Here is an 18,341-nt window from a genome sequence, read left to right on the forward strand (position 1 = left end):
TTTTTTTAATCCCCTTAGTCACAGAACACAAACCACAAATCATTATTTTCCTAAGAACAGTTTCAAAACTATTCAGAATTCACACAGGGAAATCTGTCCTGACAAGTGTTAAGGAAAACAGGTTCGATTTATTGTTCTCCCATCAATCCCTGACCTCACATGTGGGATAAGCCTGTTAACTTTGGCAAATCCTATGTTAAATCCAAACATACTGTTTTATGCGATTGCTGTGTTTTTGTTCCTGTGGATAACCGGAGACCTGATCTAGCAGACGTCTCACTTTATTATTGTCACCACTAAGCTTCCGAGACCCTGCAGCTGCCTGTCAATGGAAAGTTTGTCATGACGCACACTTCTCAGCAACAACTGCTCTATCGTTTTTTATGACAGATTAGAGACCCTACTATAAATAGACAGAGTTTCGTCAAAAAGGAGAGTCTCAAATTACGAAGTCGATGTATCATATTAACGCTTAATATACACCAAACAAGAGAGCCAAGAAGCCAAAGATAGATGTATCTCTGACACACTACTGTATGCACCATATAGAGCAGCGAATGTGATGAGCTCAAATGTGCCCGTTTATATTTTGTTCACTGAACCTTTGACAGTATTTTATGTTACAATAGACAGTGACAGAATGCTAGAAAGGTTTAAACATCAATGACTCTCGCTTTCTAAATTTACACTTAGTGTTTATCTCATTTGTCTTTAAAATGACATCAGTGATGAAATCATAACTGGCAGCCAGTATAAACCTTGTTATGTTTACATTTAGCATGTGCATCCACATACCTCACCACCGACTATAGATCACTGCTGTTTTGACAGATTTTCTAAACAGAATTCCTCAACAGCAGCGGGATGACAATATGGTCGCTTAAAAAACACAGTACAACGTACACTTCACTCTGTGAGCCTCACATTTGTACTCCTCTTTTAGTCATGCCGGATAATATGGAGATTTTACTCCCAGAGTTCATTTTAATTTTAAAAAAGAGATTGCTGATATTGTGCTTATGGAAAGAAATGCCTGATAAATTTGCTCATTGAAATATTTTCCTAGCTGACCAGACAGTCTGTATATCTGTCTGTAAGGCCTACAGTCTATAATTAACCCATAAATATCAAAGTTTTTAAAACTTTCCTTCTGAACTTTTATACAAGGTTAAAATGAGACCAGATTGCAATATGAACTTTATAATACACGTTGTCCATTACTACAATGTGTTTGAATTACCATAATGGCCTCCTTATGGCATAAACTTAAACATTGTCCATAAAAGTAAAAATACCCAGAAGATCCAGCCTCATAATAAAATAAAATAAAATATGTAAATAAAATATTAAAAAGTATTTAAAAATTTTGAAGCACTTCAATTAACATTTTTTAATTCACATATTTATATATTTATACTTTTCATAACTGTACATAATGTAACTATTTATGTCTTTTTAAAATAGGATGCATTTTGATTAACCATATTTAATATTACTGTTCAATAAAACAATGTTTTTGCTAACATTTATTTAATAAACAATATTAAATTAATTTACATTTAGCAAATGCTGTTATCCAAAGCGACTTACAAATAAGGGAAATAGACGCAATCAAAACAACATCAACAAAAAAACAATATTGTGCCAAGTCCCAGTTAGTACACATAACAAGTTTTTTTTAAATAATAATAAATAAAAAAATAAAAAGAAGATGGAAAAGAGATAGAACAGAAAGAGCTAGTGTTAGAGAGTCAAATTGTTATTATTTTTCATATTAATTAAAACAAGTATATAGAGTATAAAAAGAACAGAGAACGCTATTAGTTTTTTCATGAATAAAAAGAAAACAAGTAGACAGAAATAGGATACTATAGTATAGTATAGTAAAGTATAGTATAGTATAGTAATAAAATACAAGTATATAAATCAAATTTAAAAAGTTTTTAAAAAAATTTAAACACTTTAATCAATGTTATTTAATTCACATATTTATATATTTATACTTTCCATAACTGTAAATAATGTAACTATTTATATGTCTATTTTTAAAAACATAAGATGCATTTTGATTAATCATATTTAATATTACTGTTCAATAAAACAATATTTTTGTTCAAATTTATTTAATAAACAATATTTAATGAATTTACATTTATTCATTTAGCAAATGCTTTTATCCAAATCAACTTACAAATAAAGGAAATAAAAGCAATCAAAACAACAACAAAAACAATATTGTGCCAAGTCCCAGTTAGTACACATAAGTTTTTTTTTTTAATAATAATGAAAAAGAATAAAAAGAAGATGTAAAAGAGATATTATTTTTCATAATAATTAAAACAAGCATATAGAATAAAAAAGAACAGAGGATTAGAGGATCAAGTTTTTTATTGAATAAAAAGAAAACAAGTAGATAGAAATAGGACAGTATGGCATAGCACATATAAAGTATATAAATAAAATTTTAAAAAGTTTAAAATGTTATTGTAACACTTCAATCAACGTTATTTAATTCACATATTTCTATATTTATAATTTCCATAACTGAAAATAATGTAACTATATATTTAAAATAAATATAGGATGATTAACAATATTTAATATTCATATTAAACTAACTATTTTTGTTAACATTTATTTAATAAACAATAATAAATTAATTTACACTTACATTTAATCATTTAGCAGATGTTTTTATCAAAAACGACTTAAAAATGAGGGAAATAGAAGCAATCAAAACAACAAAAGAGCAACACTATATAAGTATTGTGACAAGTCCTGGTTAGTCTAACCCAGTACACATAGGTTTTTTATTATTATTAATAAATAAAAAGAATAAGAAGTAGATAGAATATAAAGAGCTGGTGTTATAGGGTTATTATTTTTTATAATAATTAAAACAAGTAGATAGAATAGGGAAAAGAACAGAGTTCTAGTGTTAGAGGGTCAAGTGTAGATGGAAAAAATGTCTTTAGCCGTTTCTTTAAGATGGCTAAAGACTCACCTGCTGGGATGAACTTATTGGCAACGATTAATCATGATTAATTGCGTCCAAAATAAAAGCTGTGTGTTCGTAATGTATGTGTGTGCTGTGCATATTTGTAATGTATAAATACACACATGAATGTATATATAAGAAAATATGTTATATGCATATATTAAATATATTTATATATAATATAAATTATACGAATAGAAATATATACATGTAAATATTTTCAAAATATAAACTGTATGTGTGTGTCTTTACAGTGTATATACATAATAAATATACACAGTACAAACACACACATATATAAGCAAAAACTTTTATTTTGGATGCTATTAATCGCTACCCAGCACTATTTAATATACAATAAATTTAATTATTTGTTACAGACTTAATTGACCTTTGCAATATTTAGGGACATACTATTGTCCAGAACAAAAACAAACCATTTTGCATTCGAGGAAGCTGCGGTGTGCATCATTTTACGCAGCTGTGCACAGATTCACCAATTTCCCGCTTGTCTCAGCTTAAATTGTTGATGTAAATGTAGCCTGCGTTTTTGGAACGCCGCCCTGACTCTGTAGTTCCCGCCCCTCTGCCCCGGTCTCAGCCTATTCGAGCGGATCAATGAGAGCTCATATTTGAACTGCTGCAGACACACGAAAACTTACTATCGAGGACGGGTAGACTATAGAGGCAGCGCAGAGGAGCATGGGTTGTCACAACAGCAAAGTTTGTGGCCAGGTCTCCCGGAAAAAGGTAGGTCGCTCGCTTTAAAAAGCTCCTCAGGATGTTCACAAATAATACAAAGTTGCAGTGAGACCCGCAGCGGCAACGTCAGATGCGAGAAATGTTGCAAATACAGCACGTGCAAATGCATCTGTATTATGGGAACCACTCTTGTTTTGCTCTCAAATCACTTGTTACTTCCTCCTTAATGCGTTAGTCGATGCGAGAGCTCTTCTGTTAGTTTGTCGACTTGTGAAAGTTTTAATTAGAAACAGATGCCGGGTTCAGCAGATGAGATCTACTGTTGTTTAAAATGTGCTGCTGACATCCGTTATGACAAATTAAAGGCGTGTTATCCTGCATTCAAGTGTGAGCACTTTTGTGCTCGCTTTTAAATTGTTCCGCATTTCGGGCAATGACAAATCAGGATGTACGAGGTGATAAAAAGGTGAAATGTAGTTTAAATGTAGTTTTTGTTCATTTTTAGACACGAACCCTGTGTTTTCCGGTTGGATTTCTACATTTTTGGAAAACATTTGTAGCGTTATCCAGTAGAACTGCTGGTTACTGAAATACTTTAATTTTTTTTTGTAGAATTTTTTTTTTCCAAATATACTTAAAACTAATATAATTAACTTATTTCAGGTAATAAATAAGATGTTTTCCATAGGGTTGCTCCATTTGACATGAATATAATTCATATTTTAATAAATGACGTGATATTTTAAAAATAAATAATGAAAATGAAAAATTAATGACCTGGTCATGTTTGTTTTGTTGATTGCCAAACTATTAATGAAAACATTTTTCAAGAATTTTTGCATTTTAATTTGACCTTTTTTTTTCCTGAGCAAAAACTTTTTCATAATCTGTTTATATACAAGATATTTTTAACCGAATTTTACAAACATGCATGAGTGTCTAGTGGTCTTGTCTGTTGTTTTATGCATGCATTAAAAGAAAAAAGTTTAATGCATAATGGAAAAGCACTAGAATTTCACTGCCTTTTTTTTTTTTTATGTAAATGCATGCAAAATATCAATGCATTCTTGGGGCCTTTACACATGCAGGGAAATCTGGCTTTGATAGCAACAGGGTCAAGCTTTCATTAGCCCAGATTGCTGAAGGATTTAGATTCACTGGGCTTGGATGTGACAGACACGGGGTCCCAAGTTTCTCACTGCAAGTTTTAATGTGACCTATAAACAGCCAGAGTTCATTTGGTCCTGTTAATCACATAGCCATGTGTCAGTATACTTGACGTGGACAACTGGAGAAGTGTGAAAAGTCTCTGAAGACCAAACAGAGAAAGCCTTACACTCACTATTACAGCCTCTATTGGAGTTGCATCAAAAGCACACAACCACATGACGGCAAAGTGCAATAAAGCCAAGGGTTCATTAAAGTTCCAGAACATTTGGTTCCCTGCCACAGAGAGCCGGCAAATGCGTAATAGCGTTGTTGTGGATTAAACCGAATTAGGAGATAGACACAGTTCCTGTTCTGGCATTTTATTGCTGATTAATTTTTTTTAAATTAGGCTTAGCTTACTGAATTATTTCAGTATTAGAAAGTTGTAGACCTTTAAAATGCTGTTCATAGTTTTTAGTCACATGACTGGCATGGAGACCTGGAGGGCAAAACATCCATCGAACTGCAGCACAACCCTGTCAATTTTCCATCTGTTTCAAGCCACAAACATTTAGATCACCTCTCAAAAGAAGAAAAACAAACATGTGAACAAACTGTACGTTTTGGGAACTTGCGATCCATATAAAAGCACATGCCACAGCATTTTAATGACTAAAAATAGTGGATCATTTTGCTAAGTGATATTGAAAATGTTAAATTCAACATATGCCTCACTGATGATGCAAACTATATATAGGCAAGCGGCTGAGCCCAGAATATTAATGCATTAAGCCATATCAAGCATAATGGTTTTCAATGGAAAAATGCTTTATGTGCAAATTCAGCAAGCTGAATTCACATTCTGGCCACATCTGTTTGTCTATACATAGTTTTCATGATTCATTTGGTGTACAGTGAGTTTGCTCTTAATATTGCTGTCTTAGGACATTAGTTCCTAATAAAAACCTAAGTGGCGTTCAGCAGAGAAAAGCCTTGTTTTGTCCTCCAGGTGGGCGTTTCTATAGAAATGTCACATGAAAACTATGAATACATGGGCAGGATGACATCATTTGCTTTTGGTTCCTTTCAAACTGTAGATTGCAAGAAGCATAAGTCTTTTGTTTTGGTTGGCTTGTGTCCCACGCTGACATTTAACCGCATGTGTCTTATCATTTCTCATTTAAACAGCCTCAAGTGACAGTGAGAATCTCGGTAGTTTTTAACCAGGATGATTTAATGTAGTTTGACTCTTTTTGTTTGTGAATTTGGGTGTTGGCTTCAACGAACAGTTGACGCAAAAGGAGACCAAGAGCTGTCAAGACCCCAAAATCCTGATAAATTTTGGCCAGTTCAAAATCATACTAAAGTGTTAAAAAGGTGAAATTTAACTCTCTGTTAGTCTTCGTGCAGCTCTCAAATCTTAATTGTGAGGCGTGAAAATGTTTTGTTGAGAAACGCTTCTCTAATCTGAAGTAAACGAGATTTTGCTCTCAAAGGAGAGACATTTTGCACTTGTGAGTGTTTTAAGGCTGTGTGCAGGCTATATCTCATAGATGTTTGGCACGTAAGCTTTAAAATGTTAAATCACTTGTGAACGTTGCCGGCCTTGAGCGCTATCTTCAAACGTTCACACTTGAATGGCACATTCTTTATCTCCCTATGGATGTAGGAAAGCATTCTTTCTGAATTTCAGGGCTTGTTAAAAGTGTGGAGAGCATGCTAATAAACTGAACAGTAAATGTATTAACGTTTTAAAAAGGAAGAAAGCCATACGTTGGAAAAGTTAGAATGTTTGTCTTCCACTGTGTGTTTATATAATAAGAAATGTTTCTTCATATTAGAATGATTTCTGAAGGATCGTGTGAGATTGAAGATACATTGCCGTTCAAAAGTTTGGGATCAGTATGATTTTTAATGTTTTTATTAATGGAGTCTCTTAAATACAAGGCTGTATTTATTTACAGTAATATTGTTTTGTATAAGTATTATTGCAATTTCTAATACTGGTTTTTAGTATTTTAATATACTTTAAAATACAATTTATTTATGTGACACAGCGTTGAATTTTCAGCATCATTACTCGAGTCTTCAGTGTCACAGGATCCTTCAGAAATCATTTGAATATGCTGATTTATTATCAATTTTGAAAACAGTGGGGACCTGTGAATTTTTTTTTTTTTTAAAGAAATTGTTAGTTTTTTTCAGCAAGCATGTGTTAAATGGATAAATAGTGATAGTAAAGATATACATTGTTTGAAAAGATTTCTATTTTGAATAAATGCTATTCTTTTTAATTTTATATTCGTCAAAGGATTGAAGAAAAAAACTATCACAGGTTCCAAAAAAAAAATATTAAGCAGCACAACAGTTTTAACACTGACAATAAATCAGAATATTAGAAATGACACTGGAGACAGGAGTAATGGCTGATGATAATTCAGCACTTCTTCACAGAAATAAATTATATTTTAAAGTATATTAAAATAGGAAACCAATAATAGAAATTGCGATTATATTTTAGAATGTTACTGTTTTTTTCTGTACTTTTGATTAAATAAATACAGCCTTGATAAGCATAAGAGACTCCATTTAAAAACAAAAAACATTAAAACTCTTACTGATCCCAAACTTTTAAAAGGCAGTGTGTATATTAAAATAATTCAAAACCGTTATTTAAAATTGTAATAATACTTCACAATGTTAGTTTTATTGTAATTTTTGATCGAATAGCTGTCTTGGCCAGATTTGTACTACTTTATTTATTTATATGTCTCTCTGTCTTAGTTTTTATTTATATGATCAGTGTATAATAGGCAGTGATTGTTTGCAACGAAAAAAACGTCATAGTTTAGCAATTAAAGGTTTTGACTGTACTAAAGCATAAAGATACTTTAATAAAATTCATGGATAGGAAATATATTAAGTTCACATAAGAAAAGCAACGTTACAATCAGCTATTCTACTTTGAAATGTGTGTTCCATAGCAGAATGTCTGTTTTTGTTTTGGTCTGTGTGACTCCGCCCACTGCCAGTTTTACCCAATAGTATTTCAACACCCCAGGTTGCCAGTTGGTGGAAAACACCGCATATTGCAGCCATTGAAGCCAGCAACCGAACCGGGTCAGAGATCACAGATTCTAATTCATCTAAATCATCCGTCTGAAAAGCTCAATGACCAAAGGAACATTAAAATGCATACAAATCAACTCAGCGTACAGTGTGCCCATTTCAGCTGCTGGCAGTCAATATCACAGACTGCACCTTTAAAGTACATCTTATCAAGTACATCTTTTCTATTGAGAAATACAAGTCAAGTTTTTAAAATGTGCTGCACTACTGCAAGTGGTTTGTCAATGATGTAATGCTTGTGCAATCCTAAAGGCATATCTCACCAGTACTGTCAGACTGCTGTGGAATGCAACAAATGTCAATTTATATGACACTTCTGTGAAATGTTAAAGTTGCACATGTAGATTGAGTCTGTCAGCTAGTTTTTGAATGATTAATTCTGTATCTGCAATGCAACAAATAAAGCATTAATTTCTTTTCTTTCAGAAAAAAAATAAAGCACAAGAATCTGAGAAGCACACAAAGGACATCAAACTTCAAGATGGAAGTGGTAAGTGGTTTCTCTCGATCCTGTCATGTGAACGTCTGCAGATGTTCTTTAGATAAACGAAAACAGAAAATGCATTGTGGCACAGATATTCTGGGTCATGGACTATTTTAGAATGTCCCAAAAGCTTGTTTTGCACTTCTAGATCCTGATGCATGTGCTACGGTTATTATTTATTAATGTTTGCTTTGCATGCATGTCTTTTCAGTGTTCATTGTAGTGTTGTTGTTGGCAGAGCGCAGGGTTTGGTAGCACTGATGTTGGGTTGCAGGGACCTGTTTATTCTCTTGTGTTGCTGGCCGTGGGCGATCCTGGCTGATGCTCATGGAGATACTGTTGCAGATGTACCACAGAGCAAACAATGTCATGTTCAACCGCTCTCCCGCAGGTACGTGCTCATCTGAAGAGAATCAGTTGGAGACCTACGAGTGTCAGCTAAAGATACTACATGCAGTTTTGACGGCTTCAGGAGACCAGGAGAGAGACCAGCTCCTCAAGGACCATCCTGGAGACATCTGCACTTTAGTTCACAGCATTATAGAGAAGGTTTGAAAGCATTTCATATTCAAAGCCCTTGTGAATAGAAGACATAGTAAGTACATGTAGCTTCATGTAGGGATTCAATAACGACTAAGATTCTGATCCCAGATTATGTCAGCGGGTTGCACGTTATGAAGCCGTCAGCGGCAGTAAACAAGACGTGCTTTTCCATTACAGCATAATTGGGAACGAGGCCGGTTCAGTGCGCTGTTGTTCTGCTGTCTGTATAGGTTTTGGAACATCTGTCCTTGTGCTAACATCTGACCAACAAAGCCAAACCTGTTTGCAGGGAAAGATGTTATTCATTGCCCTGTAAAGAGGGCTGGTTTGTGTGTTTAAACACGGGAGAGCACTGCTTGTTTTAACAAGAGAGAACAAAGATGGCTTTTTTTTTTTTTAACCTGTCACCAAGTGTTTTTGTAGACTAATTTATTATGTAAAATGATTAAAAGTTAAACGCATTTATTTAGCAATATAAGTGGGAACATTGCATAGAGAATTCTATTGTTCTCATACATATATATATATATATATATATATATATATATATATATATATATATATATATATATATATATATATATATATATATATATATAGTGGGTACGGAAAGTATTCAGACCCCCTTAAATGTTTCACTCTTTGTTATATTGCAGCCATTTGCTAAACTCATTTAAGTTCATTTTTTTTTTTCCTCATTAATGTACACACAGCACCCCATATTGACAGAAAAACACAGAATTGTTGACATTTTTGCAGATTTATTAAAAAGAAAAACTGAAATATCACATGGTCCTAAGTATTCAGACCCTTTGCTCAATATTTAGTAGAGGCACCCTTTTGATCTAATACAGCCATGAGTCTTTTTGGGAAAGATGCAACAAGTTTTTCACACCTATTTGGGGATCCTCTGCCATTCCTCCTTGCAGATCCTCTCCAGTTCTGTCAGGTTGGATGGTAAACGTTGGTGGACAGCCATTTTTAGGTCTCTCCAGAGATGCTTTGGGTTTAAGTCAGGGCTCTGGCTGGGCCATTCAAGAACAGTCACAGAGTTGTTGTGAAGCCACTCCTTCGTTATTTTAGCTGTGTGCTTAGGTTCATTGTCTTGTTGGAAGGTAAACCGTCGGCCCAGTCTGAGGTCCTGAGCACTCTGGAGAAGGTTTTAGTCCAGGATATCCCTGTACTTGGCCGCATTCATCTTTGCCTCGATTGCAACCAGTTGTTCTGTCCCTGCAGCTGAAAAACACCCCCACAGCATGATGCTGCCACCACCATGCTTCACTGTTGGGACTGTATTGGACAGGTGATGAGCAGTGCCTGGTTTTCTCCACACATACTGCTTAGAATTAAGGCCAAAAAGCTCTATCTTGGTCTCATCAAACCAGAGAATCTTATTTCTCACCATCTTGGAGTCCTTCGGGTGCTTTTTAGCAAACTCCAGGCTTCCGTCGGGCCACTCTGCCATAAAGCCCCGACTGATGGAGGGCTGCAGTGATGGTTGACTTTCTACAACTTTCTCCCATCTCCCGACTGCATCTCTGGAGCTCAGCCACAGTGATCTTTGGGTTCTTCTTTACCTCTCTCACCAAGGCTCTTCTCCCCGATAGCTCAGTTTGGCCGGATGGCCAGCTCTAGGAAGGGTTCTGGTCGTCCCGAACGTCTTCCATTTAAGGATTTTGGAGGCCACTGTGCTCTTAGGAACCTTAAGTGCAGCAGAAATTTTTTGTAACCTTGGCCAGATCTGTGCCTTGCCACAATTCTGTCTCTGAGCTCTTCAGGCAGTTCCTTTGACCTCATGATTCTCATTTGCTCTGACATGCACTGTGAGCTGTAAGGTCTTATATAGACAGGTGTGTGGCTTTCCTAATCAAGTCCAGTCAGTATAATCAAACACAGTTGGACTCAAATGAAGGTGTAGAACCATCTCAAGAATGATCAGAAGAAATGGACAGCACCTGAGTTAAATATATGAGTGTCACAGCAAAGGGTCTGAATACTTAGGACCATGCGATGTTTCAGTTTTTCTTTTTTAATAAATCTGCAAAAATGTCAACAATTCTGTGTTTTTCTGTCAATATGGGGTGCTGTGTGTACATTCATGAGGAAAAAAAATGAACTTAAATGATTTTAGCAAATGGCTGCAATATAACAAAGAGTGAAAAATTTAAGGGGGTCTGAATACTTTCCGTACCCACTGTATATATATATATATATATATATATAAGCTTTTTTGTAAATAACATCACTTATACCTAAAAGGAAAATATTTTTTCAATTAAATATGAAAAAAATCGTATTTATTTTTATAATTACTATTTACTTTTATAGCATTTTTATAAATGAAGACATCCCCAAAACATGGTCAGTTTCTTTTTTTTCTTCTTTTTTTTTCACAATATGTGAAATAATTATAAAAATGTAAGATCCAGCTTTATCATTTATTTATTTGACAATTTGTTCATAGGTTTCATTGGTAGTTTGACTGGTATTCAGATTTATTTTCAATTTTAGAATTTACACTACAGTCAAAAGTTTTTGAACAGTAAGATTTTTAATGTTTTTATTTATTTATTTATTTATTATTATTTTTATTTTTTTTAAAGAAGTCTCTTCTGCTTACCAAGCCTGTATTTGTTTGATCCAAAGTACAGCAAAAACAGTACAATTTCTAAATATTTTTACTATTTAAAATAACTCTGTTCTATTTAAATATATATTAAAATGTAATTTTTATGGGATTTCAAAGCTGAATATTTAGCATCATTACTCCACTCACAGCATCCTTCAGAAATCATTTTAATATTCTTATTTGATCAATTTAAAGCATCCTTGCTAAATAAAAGTATTAACTTCTATAACTACTTTCCAAAAGAGAAGAAAAAAATGGTATAGTGTATAATGTTACAAAAGCTTTATATTTCAGATAAATGCTGATCTTTGGATCTTTTTATTCATCAAAGAATCCTGAAAAAAATGTTCTCAACTGTTTAAATATTGATAATAATAACAATAATAATAATAATGTTTCTAGAGCAGCAAATCAGTATATTAGCGTGATTTCTGAAGGATCATGTGACACTGAAGACTGGAGTAATGATGCTGAAAATTCATCTTTGAAATCACAGTAATAAATTGCATTTTATGCAAATGTATTCAAATAGAAAACTTATTTCAATTTAGTTATTTCAAATAGTAAGAATTTCAAAATGTTACTGTTTTTGCTTTACTGTGGATCAAACAAATGCAGGATTGGTGCGCAGAAGAGACGACTTTAAAAAAACATTAAAAATCCTTTTTTTTTTTTTCTTTTTTAACTTTGACCAGGAGTGTATTTTTATTATTAATTATACTTTGTAATTGTAATTTTATTTTATATATTTTTATTTATTATATAATTATAAAATAATTAATGTTGACTTTAATTAATATTCATTTATTGCTTATTTGTTTATTTATTTATCTATCATGTCTTGAATGGATTTAATCAGAAATTTCATTAATGGACACTTTTAAAAAGACTTGTCCTTAGAAGATCTTATGTAAACTTTTTTTTTTTTATGTTGTAAGTATTGTATATCATTCTTGATTTATTGAAGTTTCTTATGATTATTTTTATTTTCACTATTTTGCCATGGAAATAGCTTTCACTGCTGATATGATAATAAATAAATGCATCATGTCTTGTGTTTACAGGTAAAGACTGAAATAAGCGCCGATTTAAATGATCTTCATGAAAAACAGATGAGGAGCACTTTAGAGCGGCATCAGAGCGCAACAGAAGGTCAGAGTTCATCTTTTAATTTATAATCTAAATATAACATATATACATTTGAGATGAACATTTAATATAATCAACTTATACATAATCTTTTAATAAATGGCAATATTCAATAAATTGTTTACTTTACAGAGCTACAGCGATTACACAATGAAGAGAAGAACGTTTTAAACGAGTCTCATGCAGAAGCTGAGAATGCTTTGAAGGTAAAGCACGTCTATTCGTAACATCACTTCTCTGATTTGCCTTAATACATTTGATTGGGAGCTGATCTAATATACTTCCCACATCAAGCTAGACATACCAGACTTGACTTTGAAGTGATTGGTTTGAACTTTCCATGAACTCAGGAGCAGATCGAAGGGCTGACGTCAGAGCTGAAACTGTTCAACGAGTTAAAGCGCAGAGTGGAGGAGTCCACGCTCAAGAGGGACCTTCAGAGAAATATTGAGGTTTGTTATGAGAGTGGAGATCTGTTGGCAAAGCGTGCTTGAGATAACTGGGGTATTCAGCTGTGTATTTGTCTTTTCGTCCCAGACGCATGGCAGCCCGGGTGCATTCTGGGAGCAGGAGCAGGAGAGTCTGTTATTTGTCATCGAAATGAAGCGTGAGCGTTTACAGGACCAGGGGAACAAGCTGCTGCAGATGGAAACACTGGTATAAACTTGGGCCAGTGACTCACAATGTTCAGATTAGCAGTCAATCAATATGTTCTCTTCAGTAGCAGATTGTTAAATTTGTTAACCATGTCGTTTGCTTTGCACTCTGTCACTCAGAAATGAGAAATGAGAGCAGGTGCATTATTTGTGTATTCATGTTGTTTATTTGAATGTGGCAAATTGACCTATTAGTTTGCATAAGAAAAGTCACCAACTCAGCCCAAAACCATTTTAGCCCAATTTGTCAGCTATTTTAATAACTTCCTGTTTCTTGTTCTGTTGTGATTGTCAGGTTGAGAGGAATCTGTCACTGGAGGATCAGCTCCTGCAGGCTCTCCAGCAAAGCGAGGACTACAGGGTACGGATAGACAACTACCAAAGCCTCATACAGTAAGTGTTTACTTCAATCTGCACACTATTTTAAAATACTGAGATGAATTGTGAACTTCTTTGTGCAGAGTTTTACAGGAAAAAACGAAAGATCTAGATTTACTGTAAACATGTCATCTTCCTGCTCTCTTGGATTAATATGCATTTTTAGGCGATCCTTTCCAAAAGTGTAAACACTGTGACTAGTGACACTGTATTGCTATCAAAACATTACTCTGGTTGTTTGTGCAGCCCAGTAATTTATTTGTTTACAAATACAAAAGTTAACAAGGATTTAAAGGCTCCATATAACAATGTAATATTTATTTTACTTTTATAACCTTAGTTTAACCCTACAAACCTTATTTCTCATTTTTTTTAAGTCTTTTCTGCTCACCAAAATTGCACTTATTTGATCCAAAGTACAATGAAAACAGTAACATTTATAAATATTTTTTTATTTAAATTTACTGTTTTCTAATTGAATATATTTTAAAATGCAATTTACTTCTGTGAAAGCTAAGATTTTAACATCATTACTCATTATTATTATTATTATTATTATTATTATTATTATTATCAATATTTAAAACAGTTGAGTATCTTTTTTCAGGATTCTTTGAATAGAAAGATCCAAAGATCAGCATTTATCTGAAATAAAAAGCTTTTTTTAATATTATACACTATACCATTCAAAAGCTTGTAGTCAGTATAATTTATTTATTTATTTATTTTTTTAATTATAGAAATGAATACTTTTATTTAGCAAGGATGCTTTAAATTGATCAATATATTGATGTTACAAAATATATCAAAAATAAAATATATTATAAATTAGAATGTTACAAAAGATTTCTATTTCAGATAAATTCTTCCGAAGTTTCTATTCATCAAAGAAACCTGAAAAAATTATACTCTGCTGTTTTCAACAACAACAATAATAATAATAAATGTTTTTTGAGCGGAAAATGAGAATATTAGGATGATTTCTGAAGGATCATGTGACTGGAGTAATGATGCTAAAAATTCAGCTTTGAAATCACAGGAATAAATTACATTTTAAAATATATTCAAATAGAAAACAGTTATTAAATTATTAAATAGTAAAAATATTTAAACATTGTACTGTTTTTGCTGTACTTCGGATCAAATAAATGCAGGCTTAACACTTTTTGTTATATTTATTTATTTTTAATGGAACAGTTCATTAACCCTTTAGACAAAATATTTGTATTTTTTTTTTTTTTTTTTTTTTTTTTTTTTTCCCATGGAGGTCATACTCAGAGGAAAAACACCCTAATTTTAACACCTCAAAATGTCTGCAACTGCACAAAAAAAATATGTCATTTGGTGCAGGTGTTATTATATTGCCAAAAAAGCTAGATAAAATTGTAATTGCTTATAATGTAAATCCCTCAGATGTTTATAAAAGTATAGCAGACTACTTGCATGAAATGCACATGCAGATTTACAAAACCTACAATGATTGAGAGATAAACAAACAGACATTCTTTAAAAGCCTGATTGCATCATACTTGATTCATATTTTTTTTTTTAAAAATGTTTTGATGATCAATGATACGTTGCTACAGTAAGTATTCGTCTTGAAAAGTTATATAATAATATTTACATTATATTATAATATATATATATATATATATTTATATTTATATTTATATATTTATATTTATAATATAATAATTTTTAAATTATACTAAAAGGGCTTCTACCTGCTAAAAAAGTTTAAATGATCAATCATTAGGCAGAAAGCATGTACTAGATTGTGTAAAACAGTTGTTTTTTTGTTTGTTTTAAGTTTTGATTATGTTGATAATTTAAAGACATTTGAAATTTCTCAAATACGATACAGTAAGCTTTTTAAATGTAATTTTAAAAACAGGCTTTCCTGGTGTAGTTTTATACTTGCACTAATAGTGTCAGACTGAACGTTTTCTAGCTCTAATGTTTGTATGTGGCGCCACCTGGTGTTATAGATGTCATTATGAACACTTTTTTTTTTTTTCCTTGCTGTTTACAGGATTTACCAGTTATGAGTTTCAAATTTAATTTAATTTGTGATTTCTTTTTTTCAGGATTCTTTGGTTTTAAAAAAAGAACAGCATTTATGAATCTTTTCTAACAATGTAAATCTATGTTATCACTTTTTATTAATTAGTAATAATTAACTAATAATTTCCTTCAAAAAAAGAAAGAATAAAAATGTACTGACCCCAAACTTTTGAACAATAGTGTATATTGTTAGAAAAAAAAATCTATTTTAAATAAATGCTGTTTATTTTAACTTTTTATTCAAAGAATCTTGAAAAAAGTTCACAGGTTGCAAAAAAATATTAAGCAACACAACTGTTTCCAGCACTGATCATAAAACAGTATATTAGAATGATTTCTGAAGGATCATGTGACACTGAATACTAGGATAATGATGATGAAAATTTCAGCTTTGATCACAGAAATAAATTCGATTTTAATGTATATTAAAATAGAACACTGTTGTACATCGTTATTATATTTAACAATATAATTTTTTTTTTCTGTATTTTTGATCAAATAAATGCAGCCTTACTGATCCCAAACTTTTGAGCAGTAGTGTATGTGTGTACATAAAATATAGTATTTTCAGCTTGTCCATAAACTCTTATCGTCCTCTTTCAGACAACTGTCCAAGGAGCAGAACGAGCTGCAGGAGGCGCTAGAGAAGCAGACTCTACAGAACCAGAAGCTCAGTCAGGAGAAAGAAGAGCTGCTTTTTAAACTGATACACCGCAGAGACTCATGTTCCTCCTTCCACCTCCCTTCCGTCATACCCACACAAGTGTCTCCCAGCTGACTGCAACATTCACCCTCATCACTGTATCCTCACCCCGCCTGGCCTCGGTGCCTCGTTGCCTCTTTTTTTTTTTAAATGCCAGTTTATTATGGAGTGCTGTGAACATGCAGTGCCGATATGGACTATTCACTGCATTTGTCATTTTAAATGGCCAAAAAAAAAAATTTTTTTTGTACATTTTATTTGATATCAGGAATTTTTGGTTGCATTTTTTTAAATAGCCGTGGATCTATGCAGTCTTTTTGTTGTTGTACATGGTGTAGTAGCAGTTTCTGCCAATTTTTTTTATAGCAGTTTTATTATTTTTATATCTTTCCAGGAAACTAAGCAGGTATTGTTGGCAAAAAATGGTTATATTTTTGCCTTAAGACATTAATGGAGCCGGAGCACTTGTAGCATTAATATTTGGGATCTTTTCAGATGCACTTGCACTTTTAACAGTGTTTTAATTTTTGGAGAGATAATGGGCTGATTGCCAATATGCTTTCTTCCTACACTTTGCACATAGTATTTCTGTTTTTAATTCTGCTTTTCAGTGGTAGGTAAAATACTGGGGTCCTATTGGATAAAATGGAGTCATTTTAGCATGCATTTCAAGAAGAGACTTCAAAGCCGCCTTCTGCTTTGTTAGTCTGGCAAACCCAACTTTAAAAAAAAGTCTGAAAGTTCTAAACAATTACACTGAGCTTCTAAAAGTTATTGAATTCTTTAAAGGAACGGTTCATTCTAAAATTAAAGTTGCTGAAATGTACTCGCCCTCAGGCCATCCAAGGTGTAGCTGAGTTTATTTCTTTATCAGAACAGATTTGGAGGAATTTCACTTGCTCACCAACGGATCCTCAGCAGTGAATGGGTGCCGTCAGAATGAGTCCAAACAGCTGATAAAAACATCACAATAATCCACATGTAATCCACACCACTCCAGTCCACCAGTTAACATCTTGTGAAACAAAAAACTGCATGTTTGTAAGAAACAAATCCATCATTTAGACATTTTTAACTTCAAACCGCAGCTGAATGTCTTGTCTGAATCAGGAGAAAAATATGCACCATTTACAAGTCCAAAACAGTTCTAAACAAATACATCAGTTATGTTTTTATCAGCTGTTTGGACTCTCATTCTGACGGCACCCATTCACTGCGGATGGTCCAATTTGTTGTGATGAAGAAACTAACTCTTGGATGACCTGGTTTCATTTTTTTTAAATATTCTTTCCTCAGTATTTCAGATGGTCTTCTAGATGCAGATTGATTTGCCATTTTTAAAACGTTAGTGGTAAAGTTGACTTTGTGCATATATCTTTTTTTTTCCTTTGTGAATTATTGTATAAATGTTCTGCCTTATGTATGTTCACTTCTGAATCAGTGCCTTTGGTTTAAGATGTTTCCTGGATAAATCAAGCAATAAACCTGCATCAGAAGGACTGTATATGAAGTTCTGTACAGTTATTCCAGAACAGAATATTTAAACCAAAGAGCTGCTTTGGGACACACAGAAACGACTATAAAAATGACTATATAATTATTCAGGAGGATGATTGGTAAGAGTGATGCTCATGGGAGATGATCTTGTTTTTCCTGAGTGAATATGAGGTTTGGTCAAATTAGGCCCTCAAGACTAATGAAATGAATGGAATTCAAACATCCTAATGCTTGTCAATGCTTAGATGTTAATACACAGA

At 32.8% G+C, this 18,341-nt stretch overlaps 1 protein-coding gene across 1 annotated transcript; it reads left to right on the plus strand.

Annotated features, from left to right (window-relative positions):
* The first annotated feature begins 3,554 nt into the window (after positions 1 to 3,554).
* ccdc69 (coiled-coil domain containing 69) lies at positions 3,555 to 18,088 on the plus strand. The gene is made up of 9 exons (XM_051128369.1): positions 3,555 to 3,748; positions 8,405 to 8,468; positions 8,854 to 9,011; positions 12,699 to 12,786; positions 12,916 to 12,989; positions 13,134 to 13,235; positions 13,321 to 13,440; positions 13,735 to 13,832; positions 16,485 to 18,088. Exons 1-9 carry the CDS (start codon positions 3,701 to 3,703, stop codon positions 16,657 to 16,659), a joined length of 927 nt encoding a protein of 308 aa, XP_050984326.1. The 5' UTR covers positions 3,555 to 3,700; the 3' UTR covers positions 16,660 to 18,088.
* Positions 18,089 to 18,341: the final 253 nt, after the last annotated feature.

The sequence above is a fragment of the Labeo rohita genome, chromosome 14 (genome assembly GCF_022985175.1).
Source record: "Labeo rohita strain BAU-BD-2019 chromosome 14, IGBB_LRoh.1.0, whole genome shotgun sequence".
Classification (NCBI taxonomy): domain Eukaryota; kingdom Metazoa; phylum Chordata; class Actinopteri; order Cypriniformes; family Cyprinidae; genus Labeo; species Labeo rohita.

Bases quoted from the DNA above. Each gene is read 5' to 3' on its own strand.
- ccdc69 (XM_051128369.1), top strand. From the start codon at position 3,701: ATGGGTTGTCACAACAGCAAAGTTTGTGGCCAGGTCTCCCGGAAAAAG. The intron at 9,012-12,698 runs GTTTGAAAGCAT...TTGTGTTTACAG, and splicing joins TTCACAGCATTATAGAGAAG to GTAAAGACTGAAATAAGCGC. The intron at 13,441-13,734 runs GTATAAACTTGG...TGTGATTGTCAG, and splicing joins TGCTGCAGATGGAAACACTG to GTTGAGAGGAATCTGTCACT.